The following is a 13856-nucleotide window of genomic DNA, read 5'->3' on the forward strand; positions in this document are numbered from 1 at the left end:
GTGCTTGTTGACGATCAATGGGGAAAGGCCTTCAATCTTAAGAACGTTTTGAGATCCATCAGAATCTTGAATTCCTTTGATAGTGGTCGTTCTAGGGCTTCGACTTCAATTTGGGGATTTAGGAATCCATCGGATGATCGAAGGAAGGAAGAGGGCGGGTTGGGGTTTTAGGGATTTGAATGAAATGATGATTTTGCCTTATTTAAACATGTCATGTGCTCAGCACGTGTCTGCCATTTGTTACAATTAATAGTATGGGTTTATAAAATTTAATACTTATCCCTTAATAACTTAAATTCACTTTAAGTTAAATTATAAATTAATTATTAATTTATAATTTATTATTTAATTATTTCTCTAAGTAATAAATTTTTTCAATAAAATTAATTTAAATTATTAAATTAATATAAATATCATTATAAATTATAACTTAAGCAAAAAAAGTCAAATAATAATAAAAGTTGTGGAGTAGAAAAAGAGATTATGAAGATAGTCGAGATAAATAATAATAAAAAAAGTAAAATAAGACGTGAACTTAAAAATAAATAAATTATTTTTATTTATTATTTAAAATTAATTTTTTAAATTTGTATTATTAAATTAATTTATTAAATATATTTAATTTACTTAATCACTTAAATCAAGTTATTAAATAATTTAAGTTATTAATTTGCCGCTTAAGCTGTCTTTATTTATTTATTTCCCAATTTTCGTAAATTTCACAATATCAATCTTTTTCTTTTTAGATTCTGCGTCTGTAGATGACCAGCACTTGAAGCAACCCTTCATTTTCTATACCACCCGTATAAGAAAACCAAAATTGGTAATGCTACTGAGTCAACTGTTAGCGATTTGATTGTCTGACTCCCTCCAAAATATGAAATGCAAAGATGTTAACAATTATGAAACTGACTGGCTAGAAAAACCCAGTAACGACAAGGAACCACTGCACAGAAAGAAGAACATTGGGGACTGTTCCATAATCATATGTTTTTTTTATCGTTTTCTAAGGAACAATTCTCAGTGTTTGAATATATACTTTCTTATATTGCTTTCTGCTTGAGAAGTCTGCATAGTTGAAGTTTTCTTTGCAAGATTGGGTACTGGAAATCTCTCACTATTTGGTGTTAGTTTTACAATCTTGCTTGCTGTTTGGTTCTTGATTTGTAGTATTATTTCAAATAATAACGATTTGCTATGGTGGGTGCTTGAAATTTTCCATTTTTTGCTGGTAGTTTCTGCTTTGTCTATGTCTACAGTTCTGGTTCTGAGAAAATTTCTGCTTGACTGCAATTTCATTGGTCATCCCATTATCTTTGTTGGTGTTGTTGTGGTGATTTCTTTGAAAAAATATGCATTTTAGTAGTATTTGCAAAGATGGGTAGACGAAATTTCTCACTTGTTTATTTATTTATTTTCTGTTTATGATTTTTATTCCTGATTTTGAGAAACATTTATATGCTTGACAATATGACCAAATACCCTCTGTATTTTCTTAGTTTTGTGGTGATTGCCTTCGAGAAATGCAGTGGAGTGTTTCATAACTCAAGCACAAGAAATTTATTTGTTTCCAAATAATTATGGTGTTTGATTCTTAGCTTTGCTGCTGATTCTGCAAGGGGTTTTTTTTATTTTTTTTATTCTGTCATATGGAAATTTGGTTTTGTTTGTAATATTTTTTGAAATCCATTTGTCTGATAGCTATTGTTGGTAATTCAATTCTTTCGTATCAATCTTTTGATTGTTTTGAAGATTTGATTTCTTGAATTGTTTGTGAAGTTGGGTGTTTGAAGTTTTAGCTGTGCTTTCTTCAAAATCAGACTTTCCATACAGATTAATCATCATACCAAGAAAATTTCAGCTCTTGGAGGAAGTATGAAATTGTTTTCAAAGTATGAACCTGGTTTCGTCTGACTGCATTTGTTTATTCACCACATTTGTAATGAATATATTCCCTAATATATCAAGGACCATGTATAAAATAAGCCGGCCTCATTCAATTTTAATCCATCATCTTTTTTCTTATGGTGTTATTGAGAATGGTGGATTACAGAAAACAAAATGAAATGGTCTCATTTCCAGGGGATTGGGGATGTCCAGATTTCATGAGAAAGTCAATTTTTTCTTTTGCCTTTTTTTCCCTGATGTGTGTCCACTTCTTGATCATTTTGTAGTAATTTGAAAAGGCAAGATGGAAGAGAAATGTGCAATTGCAAAAGATGTTACTGAAGTAAGTTGTCGTTATTCAAAAGTTGCTATCATTTTCATGTTTCCTTTATTCTCAAGTGTAACTTCCTTGCTTTTGCAATGCACAGCTAATAGGGAATACCCCAATGGTATATCTAAACAATGTAGTGGACGGTTGTGTAGCCCATATTGCTGCTAAGCTAGAGATGATGGAACCCTGCTCAAGTGTTAAAGACAGGTCTTCATTTTCGTTCCCTGGACTTCATTTTCTTGGATTAGTATTTCTTACTTGATGTGTTGCAATCATGAAAATACTGCGTTTGTTTTGAGTTTTTTTTTTTTTTTTTTTAATCTTCAATTTGACATCACGTTTCAAATCTTTGGCATGCAGGATTGGGTATAGCATGATCAATGATGCAGAAGAGAAGGGCCTGATTACGCCTGGGAAGGTTAGTAATTGAATTAATCCTTGTATCTGGACATGTTTTGATATTCTTTTTAGGTACTGTTATATGCCTTATATGACTCCATCAGCTTCAAAATTTACATTTTCTCAACAACTAGGACCATTTGTACCATCAAATCACATGCCATCATTTTTGGGGATCCTCATAACACCTGTGCCTGAAAAGGAATGACTCCTTGTTTTGGTGCATTCCTCGGTCTTCTTTGCATATGACTTAGGTTATATGACTTTCCCATCATCAGTTGGCAATAAATTTATAGGTGATGATTATTACTTCTAGGTTGAAACAGGGCTATAGCATTCATGGATTTAGTGTACAGATTAAATGTTCAAATCAGGGTATTGTCCCCCGAGAGAAACCACTTTTCCTTTTTGTCTCTTGGACGGTTTTCATTCCTATAGTCCAAATTACAGAGCATTTTTTATCAGTATTTCTCTTGGTTATGAAATGTCTAGATGTTGGTCCATGCAGACTGTCCTTATCGAGCCTACCAGTGGCAATACTGGCATTGGATTGGCATTCATTGCAGCAGCTAAGGGTTACAAACTTATCCTTGTCATGCCAAGTGTAGTGACTCTTGAGAGAAAAATGGTTGTCCTAGCTTTTGGAGCAGAGCTGTATCTGACAGATATAGCCAAAGGCATTCAGGGGGTTTTTGATAAAGCTGACGAGATACTGCAAAACACACCCAATGGTTATATTCTTAACCAATTTGAAAATCCTGCCAATCCAAAGGTATATTCTGGACCAATATCAGTTAATGCAGATGAATGGTCAGAAAGACTTTCTGATCAGTTTATCGTTGTTTGTGTAGATTCATTATGAGACCACAGGACCAGAGATTTGGAAAGGCACGGGGGGAAAAGTTGATATCCTGGTTGCAGGGATAGGGACTGGGGGTACAGTTACCGGTGCAGGGCACTTCCTCAAGGAGAAAAACCCTGAGATTAAGGTTAGCATGTCTGCGTGTGTGAGAGTGGAGGCTGGGAGGAGCAAATGTTTTTTGGTTTTAACATTTTTGGATGGTTTTCTTTTGTTCACATTTAGGTTTATGGTATAGAACCAGCTGAAAGTGCAGTTCTAAATGGAGGAAACCCTGGTCAGTTACAACGTCTGAATTCTGATACATCTTATTCACTTTGTCCTGTCTTGGCACCCTTGCATTCTTGCATGTTTCTGGATATCTTTTTTTAATTTTAATTTAATTTTATCTAAAATTTTTGGATGGATGTTGAATTCAATATAAAGTTTCCAAGTCTCCAGCTTCTGGATAAGGTCATCCCTTAGTGGCACCAAGTACAATCTAATTATTTATTAATAACCAATTAAGAATAAGTTAGCATGAAAAATAACTTTTTAAGACACTTGTTCCAAAGAAAAAAGAAAACCTAAACTGAATTTACTTGAGTGAATATGTTGTTATCATGATGTTTTACTTGAAGGTGTCAAATGATTTCACAAAGCTGATGTCACTAGTAAATTACAAGGAGAGTTTGAAAAAGTTCCAAGTTTTGCTTCATGTTTAAATGTTGTCATGGCTGAATGCTTATTGTTGAGGCCCATTGATGATATCAACAACAAACACGAACTTGATTTTTATACGTTCTTGTGTATGAATAGTTGGGGCTGGAAAATGAACAATGAAGTCCGCTTGAGCTTATCTCTTTAATTAGTTTGTTTACTAAGTTAAATGAGCCAAGCTTGCAATTAGGTGAAGTAACATGGTGCTTGGTTTAATTAGCTACCCCCATCCCACCAAAAGAAAAAAAAAAGCGTTCAAGACTATATTAATATAAATGTGGTTCAAAATGACTAGAATTGAGTAATTTTATGGTATATTTTGATAGGTATTGAACAGTTCATTTTCTATTTATTTACCTTCGAAAAGACATGAATTTAGTTTTTTTCTTTTTTTTTTTTCCTTTTTATGAGGGTGGGGGGCAGTAAGGGAAGGGTGGTGTTGGGGGTTGGGAAGAACCTGAGTCTAGGATCTTCAATTCGAATGCATTAGTGGTACTATGGATGCTCACTTGGCTCACAAATAGCCTTGAGGTTGGGTCCAACTCAAGCTCAATCCGCACACTGAACAATGAGCAATCCTTTCTTGGATTTGGCTCATTATAAATCCCCATCCCAACCTCTCCACTAAAAGAAGGAAAAAGAAAAAGAAGAAAGAAAGAAAAGAAAAGAAAAGAAAAAAAAAGAACCACCACCCTAATAGATGATGCATCTGCTGAGACATGCTTTTGAGTGATCCTTCTTTGAGGTTCTCTATTTTGATGATTTTTTTTCTACCATTTTGTCCTACCTGATTAGCAAAATTACCCTCATAAAACTTCCTTTGGATTGATTTCTTAATTTGCTTGATCTTTCTTTCTCTTTGTATAATATAACATTTTTATTAGAGAGATTGAGAGAAAAAAAGAAAATTTTAAATTTCCTTCTTTGAATGCTACCGTTACTTTTTTACTGCAGCTCAGCAGTGAAAATCATGATTCTGAATTTAGTTTCATGTTAGCCTTCTAGAAGATCGCTATTTTCAATTACTGACAATTTTGATATGGATGTATGTGTTGCATGTGATTCATGTCAAAGGCTCACATAAGATCCAAGGAATTGGTGCCGGTATCATCCCCCAAGTTTTGGATACTGAACTACTTGATGAAGTTATTCAAGTAAGCCATATTATCTTTTTTTCTCACACATTTTCTTTTAACTGACATGTGGCATCGTCTGCTTGTTCTATACTTAAAGTAGGTTATGAAAACAACATTCTAATTGCAAATGTAAACCTAGGAAAAAAGCTCGTGGATGCTAGTTGTTCATTATCATCGAATCCTACTATCAATATATGTTAGGGCATATGCTGGTTTTTTTTTTCTACTTGCATTTTCTTTTCATGGTTGCTTGACATTTGCGGTTTGAAATGCATATGCGTACCACTTCTATAAAGGAACAAAGTACCCACATGCTCATTCTAGTGAACAATGGGCTTTTGAACGGTTTAAAGAAAGGTTGAACCTCTGTTGTGCTAGGAAGCTTGTGGTTATGTCATAAATAGCATCTGGGAAAGAGTGGGGGGGCTGGGAAATGGAACCTAAAATGTGAAACAATACTGAACATGGGAAAAAGTTGTATGTTGAATAGTAGGCTTAAAGAGAAACCTAATGGGACTACGAGAGAGTGTGTGTAAAGGTAGCTATGAAACATTAAGAGGGCATATGGAGAACGTGAAATATAGAAGGGTTTTATCCATTGTAAAGGTAACTTTTACTTATATTTTTCGATAGGAAACCACACAAGAATATATTGATAGAAAAGAAGTACAAAAGGAGGATGAGGAATCCTCCCTCCAAAAGAAAAACTAAACAACATGAAAAAATAACAATACACTAGGCCGTCCCATTGGAACTATTTGAACTACACACTGATAGCCAATCAAGTTGTAATACGTTAAGGGGGGTGCCCTTAAAACCCGCTGAACAAAACGCCCAAAAGGACTCAAGGAAATGAATGGAATCCCAAAGATTCCCTGAATTCCTAGCCTTGTCCTCAAATATCCTAGCGTTTCTTTCCCGCCACACAACCCAGATTAACGCTATACTCGCGTTTTGCCATAGAATTACCCCTCTCTTGGACTTGCCAAATCCTTTGTAATTGATGAACATCATGTCCGAAATGCTTTTCGGAGGAACCCAATCCATCTTGGCTAGCTGAAAAAGTCTGTGCCACAACCCCAACGTCACTGAACAATGGAGGAAGAGATGATCTGCTGATTCTCCTTGTTCCATACACAACTTACATATGTCAGGGCTAATAGCTTTGTGGGGTCTCCTCAATTGTAGCAAGTCATTGGTATTCACCTTCTTATGTGCCACAAGCCAGATAAAGGCCTTAACTTTGAAAGGGACTTGAGATTTCCAAACAAACTTAGTGGGGAAAAATGGAGATGAATCAGGCATTTGGGACAGGGCTGTAAAGAAAGATTTGACTGTGAACAAACCTGAAGAACATAAGGACCATGATCTCGCGTCTGAAACGGAAGTGGATAAGTTCATACAATCTAGAGAGTGCATGAGGCGTTCTAGATCTTCTATCTCAAAATCGGATAGATTACGACGGAAATTAAAGTTCCATGAGAAAGGGCGAGACGAACCAAGGATTGAAGAAATTGGAATATTTTTATCCATTACTACTCAAAATAGTCTTGGATATTGGTCTTTTAAAGTTTGGTCCCCCCACCACAAATCTTCCCAAAAGCGAATTCTTTCCCCATCTCCTACGATAAACCGAGTATACTTGGAAAAATCCTGAAAGCCTTGTGCTATGGCCTTCCAAGGACAGCGGTGTGACCATCTGACTATAGTATTGGCATCCCAACCATTTGAGTGTATCCCGTATATGCTAAGAATGACTTGATGCCAAAGAGATGTACTCTCCCTAGGGAACCTCCACAACCATTTCCCTAGAAGAGCACGATTCCTTCAAGGAATCTTCCCAATCCCCAAACCCCCTATAACCCTCGGCTTGCACACTGCTTCCCACCTAACAAGATGATCTCTTTTACCTTCCCCAACCCCTGACCATAGAAAGTCCCTTTGTATCCTCTCGATTTTTGCAGCCACTGAAGCTGGAATCTTAAACAAAGAAAGGAAGTAGCTAGGGATATGGAAAAGGCAAGAGTGTAGGAGAGTTATCCTACCACCGAAAGATAAGTAAGCCTTTTGCCATCCGTCTAATCTCCTAGAGATTCTCTCAATCACTGGATCCCAGAATCCACAAGCAGTTGGGTTCCCTCCCAAAGGAAGACCCAGATAAAGAATGGGCCAATCTGAAGCCTTGCAGTCAAGCAGCAACGCTAACCTAGAAAGATGATTCTGATCAAGGTTGATGCCAAAAAGATTACTCTTGTCAAGATTGACCTTAAGCCCAGAGATTTGACCAAACACTAACAATAAACTCTTAAGAGTTTGCAATTCTTCCTCTCTAGGGTTAGCAAATAGGATAGTATCATCTGCGAATTGCAGATGGGTCACCCTACATCTATTTCTACCTACCCTGAAGCCCTCTAGCAAATTTCTTTCCTCAGCTTTCAACAACATTCTACTCAACACATCTGCAACGATATTGAATAGGAAAGGGGATAAAGGGTCACCTTGTCTTAAACCTCTAGCTGCCTTGACCCATCCTTTAGCATTATCGTTCACTAGAATAGCATAAGATACCGACGACAGACAACCTCTCATCCAACTCCTCCATTTAGAACTAAAACCCTTCTTCTCCAACACGTGATCTAAGAAATCCCATTTCACATGGTCATAAGCCTTTTCAAAGTCTATCTTGAACACAACTCCCTCCTCCCCTGATCGCTTTTTCTCGTCCACAATCTCATTGGCTATAAGAATTGCGTCCAGAATTTGTCTCCCTTGTACAAAAGCACCTTGAGTGGAGTGGATGGTCTCTTGTAGGACTCCTCTTAGACGCCCTGACAATACTTTTGCTATTATCTTATATAGACAAGTGATCAGACTGATAGGTCTAAAATCCGAAATCTTCTTTGACTGACTCTTTTTAGGCAAAAGGACTATGAAGGAAGCATTAGTGTTTTGATTAATAATCCCACTATTGTGAAACTCTGCAAACACCCTCACTAAGTCTTCCTTGATCACATCCCAACAGTCCTGAAATACTGCTATGGTGAAACCATCAGGCCCCGGCGCCTTATCCCTATCTAACTGAAAGATGACATTAAAGATCTCTACTTCGGCGAAAGGGGAATCCAACCTAGAAGCACTCTCTTCTGAAATAGGGGACCAATCAATACCTTCTACTCTCCATGACTCACCAGGAGGACTCGAGTAAAGCTTCTTAACATATAGTAATATCTCCTCTGTGATGCTCTCGGAACTGTCCAACACCAAACCTCTTTCATTCTCCAAGAGTTTGATGAAGTTCTTGTTACGTCTCCCATTAGCCACTTTATGAAACAACTTTGAGTTACAATCCCCCTCCTTAACCCATTTTATCTTAGCTTTTTGTTTCCAATGAATTTCTTCCCTTAAAATTAGCTCCTCTAACTCCCCTTTTCTTATAACTCTTTGAGCTGCAAGATCAGAAGAGAGAGCCCTTTCTTGTTCAATGGCATCAATGTTAGCTATTTCATCCAATATGGTTTTTTTCCTTTCCTTAAGCATTCCAAAAGTATTCTTATTCCATTCTTTCAATTTTGCCTTAACGAATTGTAACTTCCTCATGAACTTGTGACCTTCCCAACCATTTCCTTCAAATTCTCTCCACCAACTGCTAAAGCTCTCTTTGAAATTATGATGTTGCAACCACATATTCTCAAACCTAAAAGGTGTTGGTCCCCACTTGAATGGATTAGTATCCAAGACAATCGGCCAGTGATCTGATGTCCATCTAGGAAGAACTTCTTGAAGGCTTTGAGGGAAGGAAAGCTCCCACTCATTTGAATAGAGAAACCGATCCAATCTCTTACACACCGGTGACTCCTGCATGTTTGACCAAGTAAAAGAGGCATTCCTTAATGGGGGATCATGTAATTCGCTTTCTCTTATAAAACCATCAAAATCCCTCATGCTGGAAGTGACACCAGATCCCCCCTGTTTTTCTGAACTTCTCCTTATCACATTGAAGTCACCTCCAACACACCATGAGGGATAAGTAAGACCAAAAAGGTCTAACAACTCCACCCAAAACTCCTTCCTAATTGAGGAATTGTTTGGACCATAGACTGCAGACAACCACAATGGTCCACTTCCATCCAACAAGAACTTGACTGAGACGGAAAAGGATCCTATTACCACCTCCTCACCTCTCATCTTTTTTGAGTCCCAAATGATCAAAATCCCTCCTGAAGCCCCGCACGCCGGAAGAATAGCCCACTCCTTATTTCTAACCGACCAGACACTACCTACAAACCTTCTATCACACACCTCTCTTTTTGTTTCCTGAAACATCACTACATTCGGATTCTGAAGCCGCAGAAAATCCTTAACCACCCTCCTCTTTGTCCTAGATCCCAACCCCCTTATATTCCAACTTATGATCTTCATAAAAACACCTCACTGCCCCTATAACTCCAGACCATCGCCACCAAATCTCAATTGCCTATGGCAATTCTGTTCTTTCGTCTTGAGTACACCTTAATATCCAAGGAACTCAAGACTTCACAAACTTTAGCCATCTTACTAGGGGAAAGACCTTCTATATGGAATCCACTCATCTGGGAGAAATCTGAGTCTCCCTTGCTTACTGCGCCCAGAATAGGGACCCCGTGAGGCGAGTTGGAATTGGTCATATCATAGTTAAAGCTCTTAGACATCAGATTCATTCCAGCCATCTGGGACTCCACTTCAACATGATTAGGATTGCCAACATACCCAAGACGATGATCCCCAACGTCTTTTTTTTTTAAGCAATTTTCAGTTAACACTCGGTTTTTCATAGGAAACTGGGAATGAAAGGCTGAAATGGAGAGATCGGGATCAAAAGGACTCTGGTATGGAGGAGCCACACCAGAGAAGGGATACCGTAAAGGCAGAGAAGGCTGAGAAGAATGATGAGCAGATACCTGGAAAATTCCCACTTTCGTCAATCCACAGTCCCCCCCAAAGATAAGCCCTTTTTCACTGTTCTCGTGATAAGAAGGATGATCCGCGACTGAAGATCCACTATGAGAATAACCCACAAAGCCCTTAACACCTTCTCCGTCTTCTCTTATAGCATTATTACGCATTTTCTCCTTCTCTTTTGACATAAAAGGAACCCTAGGAGTATTCCTTTGTTCCTCGATTTCCTCCGTCGGCGTCGTTCCTTCCTCGGATCCCCCTTGAAACACAAGAGATCCCACTTCGGCGACTTCTTCCACTGAAAGAGAATCGCTACTTGTCGGCGATCCTTCAGCCGTAACTGGCGCTTCTCGGCTTCGATTTCCTTGTCGGCTTTCAGAGCTTGACGGAAGTAGGACATTCCACAGCTTCTTTGAACCACGCATCACCGTGGGGTCCCTCCGTTGAAGTTCAGAGTCCTCGTAACCTACCTTCTCCTTCCCCTTTGCAACGTGAGAAGCACTGTGTGACGGGCCCATCCACGAACTGTTTTGCTTACCGCCCGACTCTTGGCCCATCTGCTGGATCGAGCCTCTCCCAGGGGCTTCCCTCTTCCAGCCCACATCATTTTCTGACATAGGCCTGGGCTTACTAAAAGATTGGGCCCCTGACGAATGTTTGGAGGCCCAGATCTCATCCACGAGATTTGACTGGGCTTTGACCTTACCAGCCTGCTTTGGCCCATCACCACCTGCCTTCAGTCTTTTAAATTTTGAATTGAAAAACGTTGGAGGCCAGTTGTTTCCCTCTTCTGTCCACTTCGTTCCACGTGTCCTCCCGGGATCATTTCCAGCCTTTTGACCACCTCTCCACTCCATCAATCTGTCAGCTGCCCCAGCCGAGGACACCTTTCCAGCCGTTGATCGATCTTCAACTTCCCTCTTTCTGCCAGCTATCCCCGAGTGAGCCTCAGCCAAATGCCGAGTTAACTCGCCCATTTTTCTAGCCTGCATGCCATCTTCTTTCCCTACCACTGTAACTGAGACTGTGAAGTCCCAACCCCCATCTACCACCTCAATCAAAGCGGGAAGCACCGATCTTTCTTTCATAACAACTCTCACCCTAGATTTGCTTAGATAAAAAATTTTCAGTGTACGCCAATCTATCTCTGTCACCGTCCCCCATTGCTCCATGATTTTCTTCAAGTGAACCTCAGACCATAAATGGAATGGTAAGCCCCTTAACTCAATCCAACCTTCCTTGAATTTCCCCTCTATTTCTGAGTTTTCCTTTGGCGACCATCTTCTCAACAAGACTGTATTTCCTCCTTTAATCCTGATGAACCTTGACTCGTGTAGTGATACAACCTCCTCTAAGGTTTCTACAAAAAACAATCTTTTTCCTCCGGCGAATGGAACCACTGTCACCACGCCTTTGTGCCCTAACCTTCTCGCCATAGCCCGACCAACCTCATCCCAGTTAACAAAATCATCGTGACATTCGCACACCACGACCCTCGCCCATCTCCCTACAGAAACAAGGCCGCCTCTCCTCGGTCTTTCTTCTTTGACTACATTCGCGAAGGACCGTTGCAAGGGACCCGCGAGTTTGTGCAAATTCCTTCCTTTCCTGCTCTGCCTACCTTTTTCGTCAAAACCCGAGGAGGGGACCACCAGCATTGAATACAACGCTTCCTTCAAAAGTTCCCATCCCCTGCCATTGTCCCCCTCAGGTATTACCAGAAAGGTTGACTTCCTTCTGGATGCGAATTCTGATAATTTTATATACTTGCCATGTTCGTTGAAGCCAACCTCCAATAGATGAACTCTGTTCTTTCCTCTAAATTTTCTGTTGAAACCCATAAAAATCTTCATCTCAATGGCCTTTGTCAATTGTTCTATCAACCAGCTAATCTCTTCCTTCTCAAAACCTAAGACGAAGACAGAGCCTTTACCGTGCTCTGTTATTGAACACCATCTTCCTCCGATTTCTCCCTTGAAACTTACCCAGAATGTCTTCCTCTCCACTGAGACCTTCAAGGTCCTTCCCATACTTGTGCAAAAACCCAAGAGTATTGAAACCAGGCCTAGGGGGGGAAGTAGAGTAGCTGGGTTGGGTTGGTTTGGATCAAAGATTGATCCCTCTCTCTTCTTAGCAGTGCCAATCTTTTTCCTTGAAGCTAGGTCCTTGGAACTCAGTGATCGACCTAGACGCAGCGTTTGGAGAAGGAACGATACAGTGCACTGGTGTAAACAGAGATCAAGACACCAGTAAAAAAAAAAAAGTGCCGAGGCGGAATGTGGTAACTTTTACTTATATGCTACATGGTGGATGAGCTTGTGATCATCATGGAGAGTAACCTGAAATGGAGTGAAGGAACTTCATCCTTTCCTTATGTCTTCCTGTGTGGTAAACACATAGACAGAAGTGCATCCTCTAGTTATGGCTTCCTGTAAACTAGGTCCAAAATATCGGGCTTGGCTATATGGATACACAGGAGATAGTATAATACTAAACAATGTTAAGCAGGATTCTTCCACTTGCAGGGCATCTTATAAACAGAAGTTCAAATTTGAGTTACGATACCATACCAAAAGTATACAATGAATTTTTTTGTGCTTGTTTAAGGACATGCAGATGAGACGGTTATTTCAGTATGCTGATTTGCATCCCCGCTTAGGTAGTTTACATGATTGAAGTGGTCAAACAGGTGTGCATGGATGCCTGCTATTAACTGCTGATTTTTGTGAAACTTTTCAGATTTCAAGTGATGAGGCCATTGAAACTGCTGGGCTTCTTGCATTAAAAGAAGGTTTGCTGGTATGTTGACAATAGCATACGGTCTCTTTGATGGTACAGTGTGTTGCTTTAACTCCTGAGAACTTCCCTTCTTTTACATAATTTTGGGATTCTTTTTGGCAGGTAGGGATATCATCTGGTGCTGCTGCAGCTGCAGCAATTAAGCTAGCTGAGAGTCCAGAAAATGCAGGCAAACTCATCACGGTGTGTAGTGGGCTTTACCATTTAGACCGATATCAATATAGGATTTGATTTATTTTACCCCAATCTCCAGATCAGAATCGTTCACTGTTGATTCAAAACCAGCCTGAAGTAGGCCCATGCATATTGGTGTTTCTTCTGTTTTTGTCATTGCTCCGTCATAACTCAAATCATCCAAATATTCATGATTGTCTTTCCAATCCGATTCCATTAACCCTTTGTCATCTACTTTTGTTACCGTGCAGGTGATTTTCCCCAGCTTCGGAGAGCGCTATCTGTCTTCAGTACTGTTTGATTCCATAAGGGATGAGGCTGAAAACATGAAGTTTGATTGAGTTATTACTTGATCTGGGAAGAGCCTTGCTAGTTTCATTAGCCTTTTCCTTCACTTATCATTTGGCTGGAATTACACTAGAAACCTATTGATCTCTGCATTCCACTGTGGACTAGTCGAACGAATGATGAATTAATTTACTCATAGCGATGAAGTTTGAATTTGATAGCCCTTATCTTTCCAGATGCTTCAATACACCAGGGGACTAAATACATCAGATCAACAAGTTCTTTCTTATATAAAAAAAAAGGTATAATTTGGGCAATACAAAGCTAATGAATGAAGAAAGGTGGGTTT

General features: G+C 39.3%; 1 protein-coding gene across 3 annotated transcripts; it reads left to right on the top strand.

Annotated features, from left to right (window-relative positions):
• The first annotated feature begins 804 nt into the window (after positions 1-804).
• LOC109121422 (cysteine synthase-like) lies at positions 805-13727 on the top strand. Of its 3 annotated transcripts, none has more exons than XM_059742460.1 (11): positions 805-823; positions 2175-2230; positions 2316-2425; positions 2579-2636; positions 3126-3389; positions 3469-3606; positions 3702-3753; positions 5250-5329; positions 12986-13045; positions 13148-13228; positions 13471-13727. In XM_059742460.1, exons 2-11 carry the CDS (start codon positions 2192-2194, stop codon positions 13558-13560), a joined length of 972 nt encoding a protein of 323 aa, XP_059598443.1. In that variant the 5' UTR covers positions 805-823; positions 2175-2191; the 3' UTR covers positions 13561-13727. The 3 variants fall into 3 exon arrangements, with proteins under 3 accessions (XP_059598443.1, XP_003633660.1, XP_019080450.1); XM_003633612.4 differs by lacking the exon at positions 805-823 and adding an exon at positions 927-1100; XM_019224905.2 differs by lacking the exon at positions 805-823 and having other exon boundaries at positions 1344-2230.
• Positions 13728-13856: the final 129 nt, after the last annotated feature.

The sequence above is a fragment of the Vitis vinifera genome, chromosome 14 (assembly GCF_030704535.1).
Source record: "Vitis vinifera cultivar Pinot Noir 40024 chromosome 14, ASM3070453v1".
NCBI lineage: Eukaryota > Viridiplantae > Streptophyta > Magnoliopsida > Vitales > Vitaceae > Vitis > Vitis vinifera.

Bases quoted from the DNA above. Each gene is read 5' to 3' on its own strand.
- LOC109121422 (XM_059742460.1), top strand. From the start codon at position 2,192: ATGGAAGAGAAATGTGCAATTGCAAAAGATGTTACTGAA. The intron at 2,426-2,578 runs GTCTTCATTTTC...TTTGGCATGCAG, and splicing joins TGCTCAAGTGTTAAAGACAG to GATTGGGTATAGCATGATCA. The intron at 3,390-3,468 runs GTATATTCTGGA...TTGTTTGTGTAG, and splicing joins AAAATCCTGCCAATCCAAAG to ATTCATTATGAGACCACAGG.